This window comes from Tasmannia lanceolata, unplaced genomic scaffold (assembly GCF_043159265.1).
Source record: "Tasmannia lanceolata isolate RefF3 unplaced genomic scaffold, GAP_Taslan_0.1 ptg000023l, whole genome shotgun sequence".
In the NCBI taxonomy this organism is placed as follows: Eukaryota; Viridiplantae; Streptophyta; class Magnoliopsida; order Canellales; family Winteraceae; genus Tasmannia; species Tasmannia lanceolata.
Genome location: NW_027518700.1, coordinates 14191761 through 14218871, shown reverse-complemented (window position 1 = coordinate 14218871; position 27111 = coordinate 14191761). Strand labels below are relative to the sequence as shown.

The 27111-nt window shown below is 38.5% G+C and overlaps 2 protein-coding genes across 3 annotated transcripts in view; both read left to right on the top strand.

Annotated features, from left to right (window-relative positions):
- Window positions 1-2268, top strand: part of LOC143856140 (glycosyltransferase BC10-like) — a 42380-nt gene extending 40112 nt beyond the window's left edge. For both annotated transcript variants that reach the window (XM_077366227.1, XM_077366226.1), the window contains 4 exons: window positions 368-427; window positions 524-646; window positions 746-784; window positions 1694-2268. In XM_077366227.1, coding sequence (XP_077222342.1) covers window positions 368-427; window positions 524-646; window positions 746-784; window positions 1694-1822 — 351 coding nt within the window. In that variant the 3' untranslated portion in view covers window positions 1823-2268. The remainder of the gene's footprint in view (window positions 1-367; window positions 428-523; window positions 647-745; window positions 785-1693) is intronic.
- A 2054-nt stretch (window positions 2269-4322) lies between these two features.
- Window positions 4323-7834, top strand: LOC143856274 (AAA-ATPase At3g28540-like). The gene is made up of 3 exons (XM_077366447.1): window positions 4323-4829; window positions 5145-5504; window positions 6750-7834. The coding sequence occupies exons 1-3, from the start codon at window positions 4389-4391 to the stop codon at window positions 7383-7385; spliced, it is 1437 nt and encodes a 478-aa protein (XP_077222562.1). The 5' UTR covers window positions 4323-4388; the 3' UTR covers window positions 7386-7834.
- The last annotated feature ends 19277 nt before the right edge of the window (window positions 7835-27111 follow it).

Below are 27111 nucleotides of genomic sequence, written 5' to 3'. Positions count from 1 at the left end.
TTATACTTAACTCATTAATCATTGTGATGTAACTACTCTGCAATGATTCTTTACTACAGGAGTAGACATGGAGGAAAGCAGGGTGTTTGTCTTGGCGAAAATGTTGTGTGTTATTCTTTCTTAATAAAGTTTTGATACCATGTCAACAGAAAAACAAAGATTCTTTGCTTCGTGATCAATATTTTGGGTAGAATCTCAGATAATAGAGAATGTTAGGTGTGGCTTTTGAGTTTCAATTAGCATCACTCTTCACTTTTCCGTGCTTTATGTTGTTGAATATTACAATACATGTTGAAGGTTGTTATAGATTAACTGGGTTTCTTCAATATTGTACCGTTGTTGCTATTTTTACTTTATTTTTTCGCAGCCAGGTATGCACGGCCGGAATTGCTATGCTGACGAACATTATTTGCCAACTCTTTTTCATGTGAGCTCATAAGACTTCGTACAGTATTTTTCACCAAGTCAATCTGTTTATGTAACATTACAACCAATTGCTGAATCATTCTGTTTATATTTTCAGATGGTTGATCCCAATGGAATCGCGAATTGGTCAGTTACTCATGTAGATTGGTCCGAAGGAAAATGGCATCCCAAAGCATACAAGGCGCAGGATGTTACATTTGAACTCCTTAATAATATTACAGTATGATTCTGCTTTGTCCTCGAAATATTCTATCTTGTTGCTTGATAAAATTTGGTTACAGGTTATAGATTTAGTTTCTGATATTATTATTATTTGCAGTCTATTGATGAGAGTATACATGTTACGAGTGAAGGAAAGGTACGCATTACACTTTCAATTCGAACATAATGCTTTCTCCAGCACCATTATTTCAAAGTAATGTGCATCAAAATTTTCCTTTGAGTGTGTGTGTGTGGGCGCTTGACAATTAAAAAGTTGCTTGACAATTAAAAAGTTCGGATGTTTGGAGATTTCCATTTGTACAAGTGTTTTTCACTCAAACTCAACCACGATGATTGTTGAGATGAAAATATGTTTGGAATTCGGTTTTTGCAATATACATTAGAAAAAGTTGTCAAAAGCACCAAGTTTTAAGATTCAAGCCCTAATATTCAATCTAACTTCATGGAAAAATATTTGCAGTTCAACTAAGGTTTTAAATTTCGGATGAAATCCGAGGTGAGGACTGAAACCGAAACGTTGCGAAACCAAAATATTTCCGAAATTTCGAGGCGAAATTTTTGATAAAATATTAATTTTTTATTTCGTTACAGAATTTCGGTAATTTCGGCCCAAAAAAAATGACTTTTCGAGCGCCTTTTCCGAATTTCGGCCGAAATTTCGGGATTTCGTTTTCAGTGAGGACCGAATTTACCCCCGAAACCGAAATTTAAAACTTGAGTTCAACTAATATACTATTTGATGAAATCTTCTAATCTTTTAAAAAGAACTCCCTTCAATAGGAGTTTCGAGAGACTAATTTAATCCTAAACCCTAATCCTCCCTTAAAGTTTGAGAAACTTTTTGGCCAATAGGAACATGCCAGGTGTTCCTAATCACTAATCTCTATGAATTTGTCCCACACTATAGATAGATTTGAGCTTTATCACCTCGTCCCCCACAATATCAAATCGTCATTGCAATTAACAGTAATTAGCCATTTTAACTGCCTCTGCTTCTTTTCATGAATGTACTTACTGAATACAAGTTTATTGTATTCAACTGCAGAAGGAAGTCCAGCAGAGACCGTGCTTGTGGAACGGGGTGAAGCGGCCATGTTATTTATTTGCGAGAAAGTTCAACCCAGAAGCGCTAGACAACTTGATGCAGCATTTCTCTAATTACACAACCATCTGAACCACCCCATGATTATTATTCTTTGGTCGATCATCGCCTTTTGACCAACCTCGGTTCTTTATATTGTTGTTGTAAAATGGAAATTACAGATAGCTCAGATGCTGGCCGAGTTTGCAAAATGGAAGGTGATCGGTAGAGCGATCGGCGTGTGTTACTCGACTCACAAGTATTTAGCAGGGCATATCCTGACTGGGCGTGATTTGCTTCTGGTCATTCTTGGACGTACTTATTCTCTGTCTTTTTTTTCTTTTTTTTTTATCTTCTCTTTTTTGAGTCTCTTGTTTTGGGTTTTTCTATTTTTCCTACCATATGATTCTGCATTTGAAACACAAAATTCTGGGAGCATCTTTCAACTGTATTGTAGTCTTGATTTTTATTTTTGTTCCTAAGAGAAGGAAGCAAAACTGTAAACACTCCTTTCCATTTACTTATTCTGGATTTTACTATGTGCACAACAGTAGCATGAAATCTTTTCTTTGGGAAATAATGAATTAAAAGTACTTCTGAGGCAGTGGAGGCATAAAAAGAAAATAGTTCAATACCAACTGATCTTACTTCTCTCAGTGAACATCTGGTAATTTTTCACTCATTTGTTTGTTGTTTTAAGGTATTTCAAGCAAAGTGCAGATCATACTGAGGTGCAGACAGTTACTTCTGCCTCCTTTTTTTGATAGATAGAGCCTCCTTTTGTTTAAAACCTTTTCCATTGCTTGTTCGAACTCCTAACAGGCAATATAGGTGTGTTTGGTTGCATAAAAGCCGGGGTGGCTTAGTGGTGTTGCTTGGCATTTGGGTGCCACGTCTGGGTTAGGGTTGGCCATCTTCAACCCGAGGCTCAGGTTACTATCAGCTGGATTTATTTGTAGAGAAAAGTGTTTATACGCACGTGCGCAGGGCGTACAAGTGGCTTAAAAAGCCACCGATTGGTTCGTATGGCGGGTCCACCTCTCCGGGATCCACAAAAAAGCGACCAATCGGTGGCTTTTTAAGCCACTTGTGGGCAGAAACACTTTTCTCTTATTTTTATACCACAGGTAGGGGTGGTTATTCGGTTAAAACCGAACCGAAAAAACCGAAATGTTAAAATTGAATTTATTTTGGTTTCCCAAAATTCGAACCGAAACCGAACCAATTACAAATTCGGCTTTTCGGTTAGTTCGGTTTGAACCGAATAATTCGTTTAACACACAACACAGTGTTTCTCTCCAAATGAGAGAGGTAAAAAAAGAAAGAAAGAGGTAAAAAAAGAAAGAAAGAGGATGACCTGATTCAAAAGCAAGTCAAGCTTGAAACCCAAATACCTGGATAGAGATCGGAGAGGGATCTCTTGAATCTTGATTCACTTTTGTCCTATTCCCTTCCTCACCAAACCCTAAAGAAACTCAAGATCTGGAGCACTCTGACTCTTCTTCTTTTTTTCCCTTCTCCAGGCTCTTGTTTCTCTTCTCCAAGCTCATGCTCATGCTCAAGCTCTAGGAATAGAGAGCTCTGTTACTTCTTCTTCTTCAACTTCTTCTATTTTTTTTCTTTTCCCCAAACCCTAAACTAGTCCCCTTTTCCTTTCTTCCCTAAACCCTCGTCTCAGATCTTGAGAGAGATCTCAGATCTTTTTTTTATGGGTAAGAGAGAGATCTCAAATCTTGAGAGAGAGAGAGAGAGAGAGAGATGTCAGAGAGAGAGAGATATCAGAGAAAGGCCCTTTTCTACATTTGTCTTTTTAGTAAGTAGCACTCTTTTGTACATTTGCTTTTTAGGAAATGGCACATGGCAACAGACAACAGCTGTCATACACTCATACTCATACTCATACACCAAAATTTTAAAAAATGTCGCACATTCCCCAAGAATTCACATGCAAAGCCTTTTTTCATTAAAACAAATGAAAAAGAAAAAGAAGAAGGTATGTAACGTATATTAACCAACCCGCCACTTCGATTTTTTTTTTGGATAAACCGACTTTTTCATAACAATAACCGAAGCCGAAACCGAAATCCGAAATTTTATGTTTTTACTAACTGAAACCGAACCGAAACACTTACAAACAGAACCGAAATGGCCGACCAAATTCGGTTCGGTCGGTTATTTCAGTTTTAGCCGAATAATGCACAGCCCTAACCACACAGGGACATCTTGTCCCTTGTGCCTTTCTGTAATACCTTCAATTATGGAATAAAATTGTTATCTTTCAAATAAAAAGGTTGAGGGAATGCTATCTCGGGTTAGGTTCAGCCCGACCCAAGTTGTACCCATAGGAAAGAGCATGCCACAGCAAGCCAAAGGCACAAAACAAGACAGTGCCAAAGAAGCAGAGTGCGCACTTTAGCAACGCATGTGAGTTTTACAGGAAATGGGCACCAAATCCAAAGACCTCAAAAAGAATCTACCGACGACAGCAAAGAGATACGAATTTTCGTGGCACTTTCCACCTACAGTCAAAACAAAAGAACGCTGTCACTAGTCTCCTCCCCAGTTCAATATAAAAACAAAAGAACACAACAACTATTCTCCTCCCCAATCCAATATAAGAACTCTCTCTCTCTCTCTCTCTCTCTGAACAGAGAAAAATATGGAGTTCTTGGACTGGAAATCTATTGGATCTCTACTAGCAACCTTCATGTTCCTCCGAACTGCAATTCGAGACTTCCTCCCTCCTGAAATTTACGAGGCGATAAAACGCTTCTGTTTGAAAATCTTTGCCTCATTCCAATCCAATATCTCTATCATCATCGAAGAATTCGATTCTTCTTACGACAACGAACTCTACGAAACTGTCAAGAACTACTTAAGCTCCCGATGCTTTTCTTCTGCCAAAATCCTCAAACTCTCCAAACCCAAGAACTCCAAAATCCTCACCTTCACCATGGACACCAACCAAAAGGTTGAAGACACCTTTCATGGCTTCAAACTCAAGTGGTCTCTCCAATCTGTCAAGAAAAAAACCAGTTACAACCGATCTGAAGAATCCCGTCATTTTGAACTCACCTTCCATGAGAAATACAAGGACAAGGTAAACAACCACTTACTCCAAGATCTCAACCTATTAGTGTTGGTGTTATTTAAACATTTATTTACGCTTCAACACCCCCCTCTCATGTGTGGCCCTTTTTTTTTGGGGGTTTTGAACCCAGAGCATGTTGCGATACCATGTGAAAAGAATCAATTACTCCAAAAATTTAAGGCCCTGTTCATTTAAGATTATGACAACCAATTGTGAGTGCCAAACCGATTATTGGACTCAAAATTTGGTTGTCATAATCTTACGAACAGAGCCTAAGCTATTAGAGTTGGTGTTATTTAAACGATTATATATATACCTCAACAGGTCCATTCCCTCTATCTCCCTCATGTCATAGAACAAGGCGCCATGATTAAATTCAAGAACAAACAGCGGAAGCTCTATACGAACCGCTCCTCCGAAGACAGAGGCGGCGGCCTCTGGTCTTCGGTACTCTTTTCGCACCCCTCGACTTTCGATACGGTGGCAATTGATCCCGTACTGAAAGAAGAGATTAAAGCTGATTTGGTGAAATTCGTGAATCGGAAGGAGTTTTATAGCAGAGTAGGGAGGTCATGGAAAAGGGGTTATCTTCTTTATGGCCCGCCAGGTACAGGGAAGACGAGCTTGATCGCAGCCATCGCGAATTTCCTCGGATTCAACATCTACGACCTGGAATTAACGGCGGTAAGGTGAAACAACCAATTACACCAAAAGAGACCCTAAATCGATTTGCCCTATTTTCTTGCAACCCATCTCTGTGTAAAATAAGTAGAAAGAGATGATGGACCAAATAAAAGTTGAAGTAAAATGGAGTCTAACCCAGATTTGAAATACCCATTTTGTCCAAATACTGCAACGGATGCTTTCGTGATATTACTCACAATTTCAACTCTAATACCAAGTACTCTCTGTAGATTGTATGTTGTTACCTGATGTGTTTTGGAGAGGAATGCCTAAGTAAAAGAGTCTCCTCCATCCATGCCCGAGCTTTTCTTCACATCAGCTACTCATTTCTTTCATGATTTGTAAGGTCTTACACCTATAAGACCTTAGGCTTACAAATTAAGAAAGAAATGCCATCTAGGGAATAAATTGAACACTAAAGATAGAAGTCCGAAATGTGGGCGATGGACATCCTTGGACTAAAAAACATTTGCTTCAGTGGGGAATGTAATCCCATTTCCATTTTCATTCTTCAAAATTTGTATTTTTCTTTTTGGGGTTGAATTTAATGATAATCTTACCTTTTGGGGTTGAATCCTATGTGAACTTCTTACTTTTTGATGTTTTCATAGCAATTGACACACCCGTTTTTTTAATCCGTTTTTTTTTAAACCGAAACGTATTAAACTCGTTTTTTCCATTAACCAAAACGTATTAAACTCGTTTTTTCCATTCAACGTATTTTTGCCGTCTCCATTTATTTGACCGTTTTTTTCACCACGTATTTTTTATCCAAAATCGTATTAAACTTGAATTTTTCCGGTCCCTTTTTTTTGCCGTATCACATTTTGCTATGATCGTACCATCAATACCGATCTACATGCCCATTCACCATATAATTTCTCGGTGTTATTTAATCATTTATACTTCAACACTCCCCTCACGTGTGGCCCCTCCTTCTTGGGGGTTGGCTCACGTCGTACATGTAGCGCTTCTTTTGGGTTGGTTGTACATGTGGATTTTTAATATCAAGGAGTTGTTGGATTTTGATCTGAAGACCTGCGAAGAGGCAATAGCTCTACACCATGTGAAAAAAAATCAATTACTTAAAAAGCTTTAGGTGTTTGAGTTGTTGTCATTTAATTATTTATAATTCATCACTCCCATCACGTGCGGCCCCTCTTTTTTTGGGTTGGCCGAACTCGACGTGTTGTGAGGCAATAACTCTTTAGAGGTGGTGTTGTTTAATCATTTATACTTAAACAGGTAACGAGCAATTCTCAACTTAGGAAGCTTCTTATCGCGACTTCGAGCAAGTCGGTGATTGTGGTAGAAGATGTAGACTGCACGCTGGATCTATCTGATAGAAAGATAAGAAAGAAGAAGGAAAATGATGGGGAAGAGAAGGAGGAGAAGAAGATGGAGAAGGAGAATAGCAAAAGTGGGGCTTCTTCGCCGTTTAGTACTGTTAGTCTTTCAGGCGTGCTTAATTTCGTGGATGGGTTGTGGTCTTCTTGTGGGGGGGAGAGGGTGATGATTTTCACAACCAATCATATAGAGAAGCTCGACCCGGCATTGCTCAGACCTGGACGGATGGACAAGCACATCAATCTGTCATACTGCGAGTTCAAGGCGTTTAAGACACTAATGAAGAACTATCTCTACATTGAAGAACACCAACTTGAGAAGGAGGTGAAGGAGTTCTTGCCTTTGGTGAAGATAACTCCGGCTGATGTTGCGGAGGTTTTTATGAGCTGCAATGACGACTCAGATCTTGGGATGAGAAACGTTGTGGAGGAGCTGAAGAAACGAGTGGCCTCTGATGCTGAACCCAAAGAGGAAATCGAAGAAACAGAAAGAACGGCCCTAGATGAGAAATTGAAAGAAGTGGAAAATAGTTGAAGGAGATGATAATTTGGCATTTGTTTCCAAATTAAAGAGCGTAGAAAAACCATCCGAGAGGGCAGAGAATCACAAGGAAGAGTCGCAGATCTTGCTGCTGCAAAAGCTTAAGCTCTTTTGGGTTGGTCATACACGTGGATTTTTAATATCAAGGAGTTATTGGGTTTTGAACCAGGACCTGCCGTGAAGCATTAGCTTTGATACCATGTCAGACTACCAATTACTCTGAAAGCTTAAGCTGTTAGAGTTGGTGTTATATAATCATATATACTTCAACAGGCTTGAAATAATGGTGCCTGGCCCATCTGAGGCTGCACCACTAGGCTGACCACAGCTCGATTTGCTGCTAGTGTATGTAACCAGGCACCTTGTTTTCAACATATAAGACTATTCTCCCTTGTTTTTCGATCACTTCATTGCTATGATAATATTATTCGTACATTCTGCTCCTTTGTCTTCACCATGAAATTCTAGTTGTTCAATTGTGGAGGACTTTTACGTTTTGTAGACTCCATAATCATTTCTTTGCAGAGAGTTAAGGTTTGTCGGGCAAGGTTTCGCTTTCCCATGTGGACAAAAGGGCGGAAACATGAGCATGAAAATAGCCAGAAACGACTCCATGTTGCTTTGAAAAAAAAAAAAAGATGAATTTTCAAAGGCAGGATTTTGAGAAATGGGTGTTGTGGGTCAAATTCGCCGGGCAAGTTCTTGTCACTTTTTGTTTCATTATTCTCCCCTGGAAAAAAAAAGTCCAAAAGCACCGCGGAGAATGGTTATCGAATGACCTTATTTGCAAAGAAGTCTGTAAAGGAGGCGTGCCCACTATTACATAGTAGGCCCCATATTTGATTGATACCCTCACAGAAGGCATTTCACGGACCGGCTGTTGCATGAGAGAGCAGCCACAGACTCCATATTGTTAAAATCGTACGATTTACAATTTGAATCTGCGATTGAAATCGAATCAGGGGTTGAACAATTCAAATAGGAAGGAAGAATCGTTTTTCGTAAATATCATACGAGTCAAGTACGATTCAACTTTGAATAGTGCAATTTTTACGATTTTTTTAACAATTCTTTTCTGTTTGCAAATTTTTTGTGGTAGGCCCTTTATGATTAGAAATAAATCATATATATTCCCCGACTTCAACTTATAACCTAAAAACAAGTAAAGAAAACCCTAACTCTATTTTTACCCTCTTTCTTTCTTTTTCTTCACTTTTTAATTTCCTTCTCATCCTTCATATTTCTACCGATACTAGCCGCTTGTTTGGATTACTAATAATGGAATTTTATATTTAATGTAAATAGTTTTGAATAAAAATAGATAATTACTCATTCTATTCTTATTTCGACTTTTGATATTTAAAAAAAAAAATCTTATTTTTATATATAAATCTAAAAAATCTTACAATTTACGATCCGATTTACGATTTGAACCCATGTGACTATTTACAATTGGATTTCGATTTTCAGAACCTTCCATAGACTCATTTTTCAAGCTGGACCAAGCTTAATAGGAGTAGAGAAGAAGGACATAGACTCAAAAAAGGTAACATCAACCAAGACAAATAGGCGACGAAGTCTCGGGCTGTAACACTTATAGCCTTTTTTAGTATGTGAGTATCCCAAAAAGACTCAACGCTCAGCTCGAGGGTCTAATTTATCCAACTCCGGGGCAATGTTGTGAGCGAAGCTAACGCAACCAAAGACCCGTGGGGTAAGAGGGAAGGAGTCATCATGAGGATGTAGAATAGAGAAAGGAGAATGATTTTCTAGGACTGAAGATGGAAGACAGTTAGCTAAGAAACAGGCTGTAAGAATAGCATCACTCCAATATAACTTGGGGACCTGAATCTGAAAGAGCATGGTGCGCCCCATATCTAGAAGACCCAACTTCCTCTCAGCTACACCATTCTATTGGGAGGTGTAAGCACAAGAGGATTGATGAGGGATGCCATGGGATGATAAGAACTCCTGAACTCCATGAGAGGTAGAGATCTATTCTCTAGCATTATCAGTACGCAAACATTTAAGAGGAAAATCATATTGATTTGAAATTTCAGCATAGAAAGTGCGAAAAGCAGTAAAGACCTCATAATGATCTTTAAGTAAAAATAACCATGTCATCCAAGAGAAGTCATCTACAAAATAATAAAATATCTATATCCAACAAGCAACTTGGTTCTTAAGGGACCCCATACATCAGAATGAACTACTCAAAAGGTCTCAATACCCGACTAACAACCCGAGAAGGAAAAGACATGCGATGATGTTTCCCGAGTTCACATGACTCGCACTGAAAGGGCTAAAGAGGCGAAGAGAAGACAAAAGTCTGTTGAATGCGCTGAAAAGAAGGATGACCAAGTCGGCAATGCCACTAATAGGCATCTACTAAAGTGTGCAAAATAGTGGGTGAAGGGTACACTGAAGATGATAGAGACCGTCCACCTCACATCCCAAGCCAATCGTCCTCCTAGTTGAGAGATCTTAAAAAAGACAGTAAGAAGGGAAAATGAATCAGAGCAATGAAGGGCTTTAGTAATCTGACTAACAGATAACAAGTTAAATGGAGACTTTGAAACACAAAGGACAGAGGATAAAGTAAAGTCCGAATGTGGGGAGAGAGTACCAACACCAGATATGGGAGCCGTAGTTCCATCAGCAAGAATAACTCACTTAGAAAGAGAATGAAAAGGCTAAAATGAACTAAGAGATAAAGCGTTACCAGTCAAGCGGTTGGAGGCCCCAAATTCAATAGTCCAGGGACTGGATCGAGTGAAAAGAGTGGCAGGTGAACTACCTGGCTGGGTAGGGCTCGCATTGGTTGGGTAGCTGCTAAGACGAAGGCGCTGAAGCTCCTCATAATCTGCTCTGAAAAACTGAAAATGCTCATTTGGAATAGTGAAAGTAGTAGACGGGAATGTGGCATCAGCAGGGCCCGCTACAGAAAGATGTGTAGAGTGTGGTGGGCGTAGCGCTAGGTGGAGGACAAATCAGGTGTCAACACGGTGGCCCTTTCACTGACAATGAGTACATAAGGGGCGACCACGACCATCAGTACCCCGACCACCGCTAAAAATATAGCCACGGTGACACCGACTACTGTCAAAGGAGCCAGTGGAACAGCTAGACGAATCACCATCATCATATGCAACAAGGGCAAAGCCCTCACTAGGAAGAGCACTAATCGAACCGCCCGGAAGACACTATAGGGCGCGTGAGTAAAGCTACGTGAGAGAGGATAAAGAACCCGAGCCAATAAGCTAATACAGGAAAGCTAGAAAGTTCGGAGCTAAGGACTCGAGAAAATAAACCACACGAAGGTGATCCCGCTAGCGAGTAAGAGTCGTCAGGTCTGAAGTGAGGGGCATAAATGTGTCAAGCTGTTGGCACAAAGAGACGAACCGGTTGTAATGAGTGGAGAGGGGGGTATCACCGCTCTCGAGACGTATCCACTCTGAATAGGTGGCACTGATACGCATGAGGTTATCAACCCCAGAATAAAGAAGACCGGTGTGATCCCATATAGCCTTGGTCATCGCCAAGTCCATCATCGGCCGAGCAACATGAGGAACCATGCTGTACCCCAGTAAGGTGTGAACCATCGTATCATCCTGACGCCACCTGTTGTAGGTCGAGTCAGTGGAGTGAGGGGGTTCACGCTCAATGAAAGTGACTACCCCTAGCAAGGAGGTAAGTCTAAACTGCTATGCACCAGCTAAGATAATTGGAGTCATCTGGACGCTCCGAGGTCATCTGAGGAAACGACTGCTCAACAAGAGCATAGACAGTCGGAGTGTGACTCAAGGAAGGTGCCGATGGGGGGGGGGGGGGGGGCAGTAATGCTGTCAACTGGAGAGGGGCTGGCAGGAAGGTCCGTAGTGATGGTACAATCCATAGGGATACCTATTTCTAACAATAGCCAATCAAAATAAAGCCTATTTTTGTCTAATTCAACCTCTTTAACTTTTCACCTAAAAGATAAGGTAAAAACAAATAATAACTAATAAGAAACAAAGATATAAAGATAAACTGAAACTAACCTAATCCTAGGCCCCACTGGCCCTAGTCCTCCGATGGAATTAAAGAGTGCCGATGATTCTCAACATACACCATATTGCCCTCTTTATAATATTGATGAACACATTTATGTCTGAATGGTAGTGATAGGAAACATGCATATTTTGTCATTTAAAGCAGTGCTACTAAGGTATTTTCTCGTTTTTGGTGTTTCAGGGGGGTACTTTCAAATTTTCATGGAAAATTTGGGCTAAGAAGAAGAAATTTCAAGGAAACTAATTAAAGCTTGGAAATTCCTAGCTAGAATTTATTTGTGCAATATCTTTGGCCAAATTCACTTATGCCTCGTATGGGTTAGTTTTGTTATTAGCACCCTCACTTATTTTTACAGACTTAAGAGCTTGGATTTTGCCGCAAGCAATTTGAATGGTTCGGATCAGCTATAGACATGATTTAGAGGGCTCACTTGATTAGTACCATGACCTACTAAATGAACAGTTAGATCAGCCCATGGTAATGGTTTGGTGGCACGATTAAGTTATGATGCGGCCATCACTTGCACGATTTGGATCAGTCCACAATATGGATGGTTTGGATCATTTTAGGAAAACAATGGTGAGACAACCCATTTACAGTGAGGTTGTTAATTTGGACCATTTGGATTATCTTAGGGGAATAATGATTCTACAATGCTTGAAGGGGTATAATAGGCATTTCAACTTATTCCCAAAAAGTCTGACTTTTATGGCAACAAGCCATATTCTATACTTGGGCGACGTCCTGCACTTTTCCTCAATATATCATTTCAGTTTTAATGTTTTGGGCAACACATGTGGGACCCGCCATGTGTTAAATTTTGGATTATATATGTGGGACCCACAAGGGCTGATATGGAAACGTAAAGCAAGAACTTTAACGATTTTGGCACCTTGCCTATTCCTTTGCATCTATTAAATGAACGGTCAGGATCATCAGCTGAGTTGATTTGATACACGTCCAAGCTGAAGGTAGCCCATCTATTAGACGGTCCAGATTCATCCAAGTCTATGCTCATTAATAGCAAGTTGTAGAAAAGATGGGACGTTGGCTCTTTATTTCTTTTTCTTCTTCTTGATAAAAATAGCAAAGTGGAGGCAACTATAATGAGATGGCAAAATTCAGAAAGTGCAACTTTGGGATGTGCTTAGAAATATCCTCTTACCAATTGGAGCAATTCCCTTATCCCACGATTGGCATCTTTCTTCTCTTACTTAATTGATATTAGCAGCCCTCTTGCTCTATTACCTTGTTAGAATATCATATAGCAGTTCTCTTTTATTCTAATTGGATACATGCTAATTTGGATAAAAAGAGAAGGGGATATATAAAAAGGGGCACTCTCATGCCAAGTCTGTCTCCACGTTTTTTTTTCTTCTCTCCCTCTCTTGAAATTTCTTCCAATACTCCCTTTTCTCCTAATTTTTGTGCAAAATTCTCTCTACTTTTCTTACCCCTACATACCTTCTTACACTATACTCTCCCTTTGTCTCTAGATTCTCTACACACTCTCTCATTCTCTCATTCTCTATACACTCTCTAATTCTCTAATTCTCTACCACTCTCAATCTCTCTCTCTTAGGTTTTCTTGTTCTTTCTTTTTCTTTTCACTCCAAGGCAGCATCATCCACCATTCAAACTCAAGGTGACATTAAAGCTTGAAAGAGGAAGATTCAACCAAAGATTGGAGGAGAAAAAGAATAAGTTCTTTTTATTTTCAAGTTCAAGTTAATGTACTTTTGTTTCAATTCAAATTAGTGGAGAGTTTATTTTTCTTTTAGTTTTCTTTTCAAGTAATTATATATAGCACTCTTTCTCCCATCTATCTCTTTTATTTTTAGTTTTCTTCACTTCTTCATGAATAACTAAATCCTAATTACTTAGGGTTTAGTTGAAGCCATGGGGAAGGAGAAATATTTATAATTAAATCAATCTACTCAATTGAAAAATTGTGTAGGATTTTGTGTTTGGAAAATCCCAATCATTCATGCCATTGGCTTTCCCCTTTCGTATGAATGATTGTTGATTAACAAATATAAAGTTCTATATAATCAATGTAAATTGGAGAGTGGATTTGATTAATTACTTATAAGGAATGACATCCCTTTGATCTTATTCCTTATTGACTAGTTAATCGAATTTTCAACCCAGTTCAAGAGTTATTTTAATTAATCAATCTAATCCGAACCCATGGTGGATTCTAACCCTAAGTAATCTTTTATATTGAATTAAGGTTTTTACACTATTCCAAATTACTTTTGCAATTTTCCAATTAACTTAGGCCCTTAGAATTTTGGTTATCTAATTAAATTAGATAAGTAGTTAATAGAGATCATTAAAATTTGGTACACTTTGCCTAAATTAGGATTTTAAATAAAAAAGATCTTAGTTGAATTTGATTCTTAGATTGAATAGAATATACGCTTATATATAGTGTTGGCTCCGAGGTCTAAGTCCACGGAAATCCTGAGTCCATTCCAGGCAACATTATATCATAGCTAGTATTCTAATCGCTAAAAGAATATGATTGACAACTAGATTTCTCTTCCTTGAGTTCGACCCGTATTTACACGATCCGTGCACTTGCGGTTATTTAATTTCTCTACCAAATATCGAAGCCCAAAACCACAAAGAAGGTGAAATTTTGCTTGGATTTCTTGGAAATGGTGTGTTTTCTCTCTTCGTCTCTTCCCCTCTCCTCTCTATATTGGTAATGATACCCCCTACCACTCTAAGAACTTGACAACCAAATAGTATTGTTTGGTTCTCAAGGTAACCAGGTAAATTCGAGGCAAATCCAATGCTTGTCTTCACCCTGCTAATGGAATATCATGACCAAAGCTCATGCCACACGTAGTCAGCTAGGTGTGCAACTCATACAGGGGCGATGCCTGAAATTTTGCACAGGGGGGGCAAAAATTATCGTAATTTTTTTTCTCCAAACAAATGAAAGCAATATTATAGTTTCTAAAAAAAACCTCATATATATTCCATGACCAACATACACTGAGGTAAACAAAAATGACATCTTACAATTTTAGAGTGCAAAACCTAATAACATGACCCCATAAGAAAATTTTATAGGCTTCCTCGACGTGGACTCATCTTTTGGAAACGACACATGATTGTCTCATCATCGATGTTACCAAAAATATCCTTCTCAACATATGGAATCAAGCAATCAGCCATAAATTGATCCGACATTCTATTGCTTAATCGATTCTTCAAGAACTTCATGGCAAAAAAGGCCCTCTCAACGGTTGCAGTTGCGACTGGTAAAATTACTACCAATGTGATAAGCTTGTAAACAAGTGAATACAAGGCATGCTTTCCCTTCTCATCCATTTTTTCAGCAAGATCTCCAATTCCTTTTAAATTCACAAAGTGAGTATTGGACCTCATATCAAGAATATATGTTTCAAGTTGGTTGTCTAATTCTTTTGTAGAATACTGAACTTCTGGAAATTCATTTAGATAAAACGTAGAGAGTTGAATCAACTTCTCTTTATCAAATGCATAAAATGAATCACTTGGATTCAAACATGCCACACATAGAAGCAACTCTGTATTTGCTTCATTGAAATGACTATTGAGCTTTTGAAGTTGCAAGTCTATAACTTGAAAAAATAACTCAACTTGAAAATGGTGCAAGACCGTTCTTTTCTCTACATGCCGTCGCACTCTTCCGGGAATAACATAAGTATCATCCATGTTAGGGACTTCTATGTCATGTTTGGCACAAAATGAAGAAATATCATCTAACAAAGAATTCCATCCATTGTCTCGCATCAATTGTAGCCGTTGTTTTGATATTCTCACTAATGTCATGGCATTCACAATATGTTGATCCTTCCTTTGCAATGCTTGCGACAATTCATTTGTAATTCCCAATAAACTTATCATCAAATGAAGGGAAAATGCGAATTCAAAAGTTTGCAATGATTTCAAGAGATTATGTGCTTCATGTCTTTTATCCGAACTTAACTTTATATCCTTGACAATAAGATCAAGCACATCAAGAATAGAGGAAAACATATATTCCAAACTGACCAGTGTTCTATAGTGTGAGCTCCAACTTGTATCCCCCGCACGTTTGAGTGTTGTCTCTTGATTAAGTCCTTGTCCATTTGAAAGCTCACCATTTTCAAGTGCTTCCTTAATTTTGGCAAGTTGAATCTCCTGAAGAATATCATAGCGCTTACAAGAACCCCCAACCACATTTACTACATTTGTAACTAAAAAAAGATATCGGAGATGTTCATATTTTTCTTTGCAACACCAACTAATGCCAACTGTAATTGATGAGCAAAACAATGAACATAGTAAGCATATTCATTCTCCTTCAAGATTAGTCCTTTAAGACCATTAAACTCCCCTTGCATGTTACTTGCCCCATCATATCCTTGACCACGAAGTCTCGATATGCTCAATTTATGCTTGGCCAATAATGCTTCAATTTCTTCCTTAAGGGAGGTAGCAGTGGTTTTGGGAACGTGAGTAATATCTAACAAACGCTCAACCACATGCTCAAGCTTCTCTACATAACGTATAACTACAACCATTTGCTCCTTGTTAGAAACATCATGAGCTTCATCAACCAAAATAGAAAACAATGAATCCCCGGAGATCTTTAATGATTGAGTTAGTGGTTTCAATTGCACAAGCACTCACTATATCCTTTTGGATATCTGAAGTCACTAGTTTGAGATTCCCAGGACACTTCTCCACACAAACCCTCTTTAAATCTTCATTAATCATGGTTATGAACTTCAAATGCTGACGAAAGTTTCCTTGGTTAAGCGAGTCACAAGATTCATCATGCCCGTGAAAAGGTAAACCTTGTTTTAAAAGAAATCGAGCATTGACAACTGAAGCATGCAAGCGAATTTGATAGTCACATCGTTGTTACTCTGTTTGCTTATTTAGCAACGCTTCAATATGTTGCTCTTGATTCCTAAAAGCTTCATATTTACTCGAAGCTTGATTATGAGCACTATTAGGACCCATATATGTTTTCCAAATCTTTCTACTTTCTTCCAATTAGAGAACCCCTCAACAACAAAAGCATCACAACTTCCCCCATGCTCCTTACTATCCGATTTAAAAAGATAGCAACACAAGCAATAAGCCACGTCTTTTGCAATGCTATACTCTAACCAAGTAGAATAATCATCAAACCACTTTGGATTAAACCGCCTATTCTCTTTTCCTTGCATAATTTGAGGAAAATCATGATTACGTGGTTGAATTGGACCCATTCCTAAGTATATTTGAACTTTTGCCCTATTATTAGGATGATAATCAGTTATTGACCTTCGTAATCCGGGATCAGCGGGAGGATTTGTAGGATCAAGTTCCAATCAGATTCTTTTAGAATTTTCTCGTTCTTTGGTGGGGACAATTGAAGTTGTAGGAGAGGTTATCGACTTTCATGACGGTACTCACGGAAAATATTTTTCCATACCTTAAAAAACAAACAAGAAGACAAAGAACTTTTATCATTATATCACAAAAATATTTAATTATCAATCACTATATCAATGTAAAAGAATGCTAAAAAAAATTATTCAGTAACTATTGATTCAATAACAATTAGTAATGACTTACCCTAAAGAAGGCCTAATTTGTGGTGATTTTTTTGTGATTTATCTCAATCTATTTCTCCCTAATTTTGCTGATTTTTTGTTGATTCCAGTCCTCTTTTTTTATGATTTTGGTGATTTTTTTGTGATTCCAGGCCTTGTTTCAATCTACTATCAAGGCTTATGTTTTTGTAGATTGAAACAACTCAACAAAGCCTGGAAATCACAAAAAATCACGACAAAGAATTAACAATCACCAAAATTTTAAGGGTCTGTGTGGAAAAAAAACCCTATTACCCATTTAAAAATCAGTTACAAAAAACTGATTGCAATCAGTTAAAAATAAAGGAAAAAAAAAACCTTAGAGGGTCTATTGGAAGGAAAAAAAACAAAACTCCATTTAGAAAAAAAAAATCCTAAACAAAGCCTAGATTCGTGTGAAAATAAAAAATCAGTTCTTTTGATGAAAAAATTGTAGATGTTAAGGGTCCAAAAAAAAAAAAAAAAAAAAAAACCCTAGAAGGTATAAAATGAAAGAAACCCTTCAATCTTATGAAAATTAGGTTTCCATACACCTCTAAATAACACAGAGGATTTACGGAAAAAAAAATGAAACCCTAGATTAGCATTACACCAAAAATTAAAAATGAAAAACACGTATATGTAGGTTCTAGGAGGTGGCGCCCGTTGGAGAAGGAGGTAGCGGCGTAGAAGATGGTCAGATGGGCACTTGATGGCTTGAGAGAGAGAGAGAGAGAGAGAGAGAGAGAGAGAGAGAGAGAGAGAGCTTCGGTGAGAAAGGGTTTTACACTTTTACGAGAGATGGATGCTTCTGCCGAGAACCCTATTTGGGTTTTTTATTATTTTTTCATCGCAAACACAATGCAGTGGGGCCCATTTCATTGCCAATAGAAACCCACTTAAACTTTCAAGCGCACCAAATTTACGCTTAAGCGTTCGATCTTTTTTCTCTTTTTTAAAAAGGGGGTAAGTATTAAAAAATAAAGGTATATTTTTTTTCCCAAAAAATTAAGAGGGGCAATTGTCCCCCTTCCCTTTCAAGTGCCATCGCCCCTGAACTTAGGTTGGGTTGGGTTGGATTGAGGCCTACCCGAGGGACCATTTACTCAACCCGAACCTTTCCCAGCCCAAGTTCCAACCCAACCCTAGTTTAAAAGCTTTAAATGTACATACTAAAAACTAAAAAATATGATAAAAAAATGTCGGGTTTCACTAGGGTCGGACCGTCTCAACCCGAAAGATATCAACCCCAACCCGACTTTTTTCATTTTTTCGGGTTGAACCCAACCTGAGTTGCACCCCCTAGCCACAGCAAGCCCAAGATAGGCCGTGTGTACTTTAGCAACGCACGTGACTTTTAATGGAAATAGACACCAAATCCAAGGACTCTAAGATGAATCTCGTGACGAAATCACCTACCCAGCAAAAGCTTGGGTAGGTGACAATGCGAAAGAGAGGCAATTTCGTGGCACAAAACGACGGTCAGAAAGAAGCGAGTAGGAAAGAGATTGGTGATTTCTTGCAATTTTCATTATGCGCGCTTATAAATTCACCTCCTTCTAGGATGAATTCACCACTATTTATCAAAATGGACTATACAGCCCACCGCATAAAATGATCCAAACCGTCCATTTGATGGGACACAACATAAATAGGTTGTGCCACAAAAATCATTTCCATATGATGATCCTAACCATCCAGTCTATAGAAGTTTCCATAATGTGATTCCTTCTTTAGATCGGAGGGTTAGAATCGTCTTATGGAAATGATTTTTTGGGGCACAACCTATTTACGTTGTGGCACATCAAATGGATGGTTTGGATCATCCTATGGTGTGGGCTGTACAGTCCATTTTGAAAAAGACGGGGTGAATTCATCCTAGAGGGGTGAATTCATTAACATTTTACAATCCTACTACTAACTCCCGAAAGCCACCAGTCAACAGCCAAAACAAAAGAACACCACGACTAGCCTCCTCTCAGTTCACTATATATGATCTCTTGTTGTAAAAACAGATTGGTCCAGCAAGGTCTGATTTATGGCTAGATTGAATCCATAAAAGATATTGGTTATTCTGTCTCTAAATTAGCACTGTTTTAGATTTCTAAAGAAATAAAAATGAATTTGTGTAAAATCAGATTTGAGGAAGAAAGGCTGAGTCGTGCCACATGGTCACTCTCCTTAAGAATTGTATTCGCCCCCTACGGTGCAACAGGATCCGCGAACCGACGCTCCAAGATAAAACAGCCAGAAACGCTCCAGTCCACTTGCACTCGCTGACTGGTCCACCCAGAACCACCTTGGAATAGTACTCAAATACAGAGGGAGAAGGTGGCAGAAAACAGAAGCAATTCTTTGTAAAAGCTGTGTCCTCCAATGGTGCTGTTTTCTCCTTTTTATAGATGAGAAAATGACTGTTGGAGGATGATTAATCACCATTATTGATGCCTACCGTTTCTCTCCCAACAGTCACAATTATGACTGTTGGATATGAAACGGTTCACACACTTAATAGGGGTATTAATAAAAAAAACGTGGGGAAATTAAAAATTGATTTGATTTTAATGGGAAAATAAAAAATATTTTGGGCACTAAAAAGATACTTTATTGTACCCAAACCCAAACCCAACCCCGGACCATGGGCCACGACCACGGCCCGGCCGGCTAGGCGAGGCGCGCGCGTGTGTGTTTTGAACATGGATTTGTTCTCTTCTAAAAGCCTAGGATCCAACAAATTTTAAAGCCCCTTGAAGGCCCAAGCCTTTCTCCAACTCTCCATCTTATATGGATGAGAAGAATTTTGTTCCAAAGCAATGTGGAACTATTTGTTTTTTACTTGTAAATGAGAGCTCCCTTTTCAAATACACAGACCAAGGTCTTGGGTTCAAATCCATATTCAAACAAAAATCTTTTACTTTAAAACAAGAGAGGGAAACATTAATTTGAATCTTCCCTCCAAATTTTTTAAACTAAAAGAAAAGGTATCTTTGACTTTTCAACTCTTTTATTGTTTTAAAATTTTCTAACAATCCCCCACAAGATTCAAAATACAGTTGAAATGTGAAAACGGAAGTATCTGAGCACATTAGAAAAATAGAGTGGATTCATACCGGTGTCTTTTGGACTTCAACCGATATTTAGGATAAACAGATTACGTTACTGAGTATGGGTAGAGTTAGACTCCTTCAACCTTTCCTCGTATGTGTAACCGACTAACCTGTTACCCACACCCTATCATCGATTCCTTAGTGATTCAATCACAGTATTGGAACATTTTGGCCTTGTTCCCCTCTTGGTTCTCATGAATGTTCTAGAGAATTACCCGTTAAATTCTCATAGGAAGCGGCCTCACCTCCACATTCACTTAGGTCAGTCTCAAGTATGCACTGCAAGTAACATACCACCTAATACAGGTAATGAACTGTAGACACCCCATTTTGACCGGACCCAAGTTCGCTATGCTTGGGCGTGTAGACACCCCATTTTGCTCTGCCTTAAGAAATTAGGGTTTTTCCATCGGTTTTCCAATGTCCTTCCTTCCCGCGTCCGTTTGTTACATTTCTAAATATTTTTGGTCGTTTCCGTCATGTTTCGTATTTTTCCGTTGAGTATTGAGAAGGGTTATTCATGAGAATCCGAGCAAAAGAGAATGTGGGACCCGCTGGTGTGGGACCCGTTTGTGTGGGACCAGCTAGTGTGGGACCCGTTTGTGTGGGACCCGCTGATATGGGACCCGCTGGTGTGGGACCCGTTTGTGTGGGACCCGCTGATGTGGGACCCGCTGATGTGGGACCCGCTTGTGCGGAACCCACAAAGTGGGACTCACCACTAGCATGACTTAACTTTCTCTACCATTTCCACTAACTTCATTTTTCCCTTTAAAATAACACCATTATCTCCATTACCATTATATATTCCATTATTCCCACCACCATTCCCACCATTACCATTATATATTCCATTATCCCCACCACCATTCCCACCATTACCATTATATATTCCATTATCCCCACCACCATTCCCACCATTACCATTATATATTCCATTATCCCCACTACCATTCCCACCATTACCATTATATATTCCATTATTCCCACCACCATTCCCACCATTACCATTATATATTCCATTATTCTCCACCACACCCACCATTCTCATTATTTATTTCCACCTCTCCACTAAGTTTTTCACTATATAAAGAGAGGTGATGAGAAGAAAAAAAGGGAGAGGAGAAAAAAAAGGAGAGAAGGGGAGAAAGAAAATAAGGAGGAGAGAAGGAGAAAAAAAAAAGAGAAGGGGAGAAAGAAAATAAGAGAGGGAGTGAAAATAAGAGAGAGAGAGAGGAAAAAAGAAAAAAACAAGGAAGAAAGCGGAAGCGATCGCACATAGCGGGATTTTTGAGTCTTTTTTCGGCTTTTGGATTCGGCGAGGAACTCATCACAGGTAGGTACACTGTTTTCAGAATTTTTTAGAATTATTTGGTATATTTTCGGATTTTTGCATGATTTTTAACGAAGAAAACTAAAAGATATACTAAACAGATTCCAAAAATAATGAAATTTTGTGGGAAAATAATATGATAATGATACATTCTACCATGAATTTGTGAGAATTTTTGGATTTTGTTTGGTATATTATTTTATGCATTCTTTGAAAATTATCAGATTTTGGGAGAATTGTTACTGATGTCAAATCACAGATACAATTCTCCAAATTTTTACAGTAGTCTTAAATTCTATACTTCTTGCTTCTGTAAAATTTTCAAGTGATTTTGATCTTATTTCATATGAGCTGTGGTGTTAATTCATAATCTGGTTTGAAATTTGAAAAATCCAAAAATGATAGTAAATAGTTTTCTAAATTCATGGAAATCTCACAGAATGCTATTTTCACTTATATCTTACTACTGTAGAAATTTCATGGAATTTAGATTTCTATATCTAGTAGTTTCTGTGTTATTTTTGCAATCTGGTCAATTAATTTTTAAATCCAAATTAAATATGAGTTTAATGTAATAATCTGTAAAAATATTCCAGTAAGTTACATCTCATCATATCTTGTTTCTGGAGAAGTTTCAACTCATTTCGAGTTCGTTTGCAACAACTTCACTTGTAAAATCACTCATATGATTAAAATTGATAAAATTCATTGAAAATCCGAAATTAATTGAAAATCATCTTAAAATCTTTAAAGGACCTTAAATTCTGTCACATCTTAATTCCTTAAGAAGGTCTGCTTTGCCTCATTTGTAGAATCCTCTCTGAGGTTGCACCTCAATTTGTGCCTCTGTTAATTAGAGACCAATTTGGTCAATTAGTTGTCTTAGCCTTGCTTCCCCCTTGCAAGGGCAATGATAAGGTTACTTGGAGCCCATCTTTGTGTTTGTTTGGGAGACCCGCCCGGTCTCATTCTCTCGTTAGTCCTCTTTGTGCGCCGTTTGGTTTTGAGAGAACACCCTACTCGGCTTGGCTTCATACCCCTACCCTTATGGGTATTGGGTTGCACATTTGTTGCACCCTAGGGCTAGGTAGCTGTCCGGCCCGGCTGGGTGTTTTACCTCTGCCAAATGTTCAAATTCGTTTTTCCTTTTCTCTTAGAGAGTCTTTGACTCATTTATCTTTAGTTGGTGTTAGTGGAGTCTTTGACTCATGTTTCCATTTCTTTTAGAGAGTCTTTGACTCATCTATCCTTTAGTGGGTGTTAGTGGAGTCTCTGACTCGTGTTTTCTTTTCTTTTAGAGAGTCTTTGATTCACTTCGTTTTCTTAGTAGGTATTATTAGAGAGTCTTTGACTCATTCGTTCTTTTGTGGTATTACTAGGGAGTCTTTGACTCATTGGTTCTTCTGTTGGCGTTTTTTGGGAGTCTTTGACTCATTCCTCCTCTAAGTTGTAGTATTAGAGAGTCTCTGACTCATTTGTTCCCCTCTTTAGTGTTGTTAGTTCGGAGTTTCTCCTTTAGAGTTGTTGATTACTTCGCTTTGATTAGAGGCTAACTCAGTCTTATTAAAGCGTTGCTTGCTTGGGATCTTGGATCGTTTTCTCTCTTCTTGGGACGCTATCTTTCTTGTTGTGGTTCGTCTCTTTGAGGCGTTAGTTGCTTGTTTGGGGTTTCCCCTTTTTGCTTTAGGGCTTTGCCCTAGTTTATGGTTATGCTTGTTTGTTCTCTGTAAGAGTGAATTCATCTAAAGGTCCTGAGCATTGGAAAAGCTTTAAAATCCAAAAACATTAGAAATTTAAAACTCAAAAACATTTGAAAACTTTAAAAATATCAAAAACATTTGAAAATATAAAAAAACCTTAAAAAATCTGAAGTGTGAGTGTTTCTTTTAGAAGCGTAGTTTGAGAGTTCGTTTCGAACTACGTTGGCTTGATCCTCTTCCGAGGTACGTAGTGCAGCTTGGGATTTACATCCCAAGTCCAGCCAAACTTTTTTTGTAAATAAACGTTTTAAACCTTCTTCAAAAACCTTTAAAATATAGTTTTCAAAAGACCTTCCTCTAGAGTTAGGAGTTTCTCCTCGATAGAGAATTTTAGAGTTAGGGTTTTTCTTTTGATAGGTTGTTTGATTGATTGTTTGCTGTGTGCTTGTTTTAGAGTTAGAGGTCTGTCCTAGAGTTATAGGAGCGCCTCCGTCCGGTCAGTCGGCGATCCATATCGCCGAGTGATGACTAGAGTAGGATACGCTAGTCCACCCTTGGTTTTCCGTAGGAAATACAGCCTAGTCACACATAGGTTGTAAGAACCACCTGCATTAGCTTAGGGCTAATCTGCATTTAGTTAGGGCATATAGGGTGTCATAAAATCCACAATTCACTGAAATTTAAATAATCGTACAAGAAACTTTAATAACCGGTTCGGTCTTTTAGATCGAGTCTAGGATAGAAGTCTAGGTGTCTTAGGCATCCTAGCTTAGAATAGGCGCGAAGAACTACGTTGCCTTGATTCTCGTGGAGGCGGGGATACGTAGGCTTCTTTGGATGAATACCAGATCATCTGAGGACTCGGGCTAATCACTTTTAAAACTGTTGAAACAATCAAATCACTTAGGATTTTCCATGAAATTAGAATTTTAGGAGAACTTTCACTTAGATTGAATCCAAACCAATTAAGAAATCAAGATACACATTTAGGATTCACATTGAAATTAGATCATAGGATGCATGTCACATAGATAGCACATTAACAGAGAGTTGAATGAGCCATTAAAAATGAATTTAAAAGAGTTAACTTTTGGAATTGAAGACCGATTATCGGGCAGGAATGGTGCATGTGGTGGATAAATCCCCATACCTTCCATTCTTGTAACCAGGTAGCGAGTCTAGATTTCTGGTTAATTATGGGTCCTAGATCCCACATCTAGGTGGCGACTCTGTCAGTCTCTTTTGTGTGGAATTCGGATTGCCTTAGTGATCCCAAGTTCACATAAAAGATGAATTAAAATTAATAATAAAAGGCACACGCCAATCGCGTGGGTACGAGAGACCAAGAGATAGTGCGTGGCGGCTCGCGCCACCACCCCTCTCGCGGGATCGGGTCCCACAGACTGGCGACTCTGCTGGGGACCACCTAACTTCATTACAATTCCAAAGGATAACTCATTTGAATCTATTTTAACTGGCTCATGAAAACTCTATCTCTTTTATGCTTGTTAGATTAGTTTGTATGCTTTATTTTCTCATCACATTTACTCAAACTTAATCTAACAAAACCTGAAGGCATCATAGATTGCGCGAACTTATTGCACACACTTACATCACTTGCATCTAAACCCTTGCATCTCACATGCACACACGTCCCATTTTAGGAACCCGGAGTGTTATCTAGCATGGTTGACTGGGATTTCATCACCTGGTGCCTCTGTGCTAGAGAAGCATTCCACCCTTAGCCTAGTACCTTTATGGTACGTAAACGGATCTCTTGTTCACGTACTGATACGCCGGACACTGGTACAGTATATCGAACATGGATTCGCGCTAAGGGAACTCTTGGCCTTACCCCTAGATTAACCCACACATGCATGTAGTATACGAACACATGTGCATCACGTGTGTAAGCCTAGTTTAGGATATCTTACCCAATTGTGTGTGTGAGCCTAGTTTAGGATATCCTACCCATTTGTGTCTAGATTAGGCCCATTTGTGTCTAGATTAGGCCGTAGTCCATCTTCCAATGGCTACGATCGGTCCTAGGTACACAAACAAAGTCATGAGTCGAGATCCTCTCTCCACTCCGCTAGATTAGGGTTAGGGTTGATGCCTTCAGGTAACACTGATAAAATGTGCGAAGATTAAAAAACTTTTCCTTTGGGGTTAGGATGTAAATCATATTCATTTCCAAAGATCTCATAGGATTAGTCATTCATGATCCATCCGTTGAAAGCAATCTTATGCTATCTCATCTCATATTGATCGTACAGTTGTTGATATCCATCATTCAGATTTTAGATCTGGTCTTTGACCCTACTTTTGTCATTCTTATGGCAATGGTCTATTATCTGAGCCATTGATTTTTCATTGATCCATGTTTACCTATCATATATCTTTTACCCTTGGATCATATCGAAATCATTAATGGGAAAGTTTGATCTTACCTGTATTCTTTGAGTGCTTGATCATTGCTGAGATCGAAATTTATTTTGATTAGGGATGTTTATCGTTCCTAACTCTTTCATTCCCAAAAAGAAGAGCAGTTATACTCAAATGAGACTTCAAGGTGTGGATTGAGAATTCATTGAAACCCTGTTGATGTAGGTCATAATATCACTGTCTATTTTGCTTTAACCTTCATAGACAGTATCTCTTTGATTTTCAGAATAAAATACCCTGTGGTGTGTTTCAAGATTACTCATATCTCTATTTGTTCAGAATCTTTATCCCATGACTATTGATCTAGTGTGTGCTTCCAAGTCAAGAGTCTATGTTTAGCGAAAGACCATTTTTTCTAAAGACTGACTATTTCTAATCATACTTGATCCAGGCAGTCTATTGTTTTACCCACATTGTCAACATAAGCCTTTTGTTGCCCCATTTAACCTAGACCTTGTGGAGTTGCCTTTTCTGGGATTTCTACTCCCGGATTGAACTTTATAGTTATCATTATCATGAGGAAAGGTGTATCACCTATAAGCTTTCAGTACCAGTTCACTACCTTGGAATAAGTGTCCTGTGTTTTTAGATTTGTCTTTCATTGAGCGTACATCAACTTTCTTCTTTCTAAGTTGAAAAAGTTCAGTTATGTTGATGTTAAAAAAAGAAAAGAAAATGTGTCATGTCAATCAGTCTTTCTCGTTCAGAGTCGGTGTTTAGCTTTTTGATTAAATTCAATGTAGAGCCTACTGAGGCGCGTTCAAAGTCATCTATGTACTTCAAAGTATTTCAATTCAATAAAGCATTTGAGTCTGTATCTTCAATTTTTTATGATTCACTCTTGGATTAAATGTTTAAAACAACTACAAGACCCCCTTCTCGGATGAGAATGCAGACGAAATTCCCCTCGAGATTTGAAAGATTGTCAAACGAGAGGAAGAGCGTCGAGCATAGCCACTTGAAGAAGAAATCGAAGCCATTGATAGTGGTATCGAAATTCGAAACTCGGGAGAAATGGATTGGAAAAACTTTATCTCCTAAGGAGCGCAAAGAATTGATAAACCTGTTTAGAGGGGTTTGAGGTAGTCTTGCTTGATCCTATAAGGATAAACCAGGGGAATGCCCTGTCGTTGAGCAAAGCAAGACTTCATCTGCTTTAGGCATCCAGTTGAAGAGTACAATTTTAAAGAGATAAGTATCAGATATCCTGTGGAGCTGATGAAGAAGTGAGAGAAGACTTTCTCGAAATGAAGTCATAGATTTGAGCCCTAAAAGAAAAATTGGGCTGTGTATTTTCATTATGATTTCAAGGCAAGATGGGAGTGAAGCACAATGGTTGAAGTTTTGCCAGAAAACCGCCAGACTCCTCGAATAAAAATTTTCAAAGGCTTTGAACCTTAAACAAAAGAGCTTGTACATCAAATACATCAGGAGGCCATCATTGGACGTTTGAGCCTTAATAGCCAAAATCCAACGTTT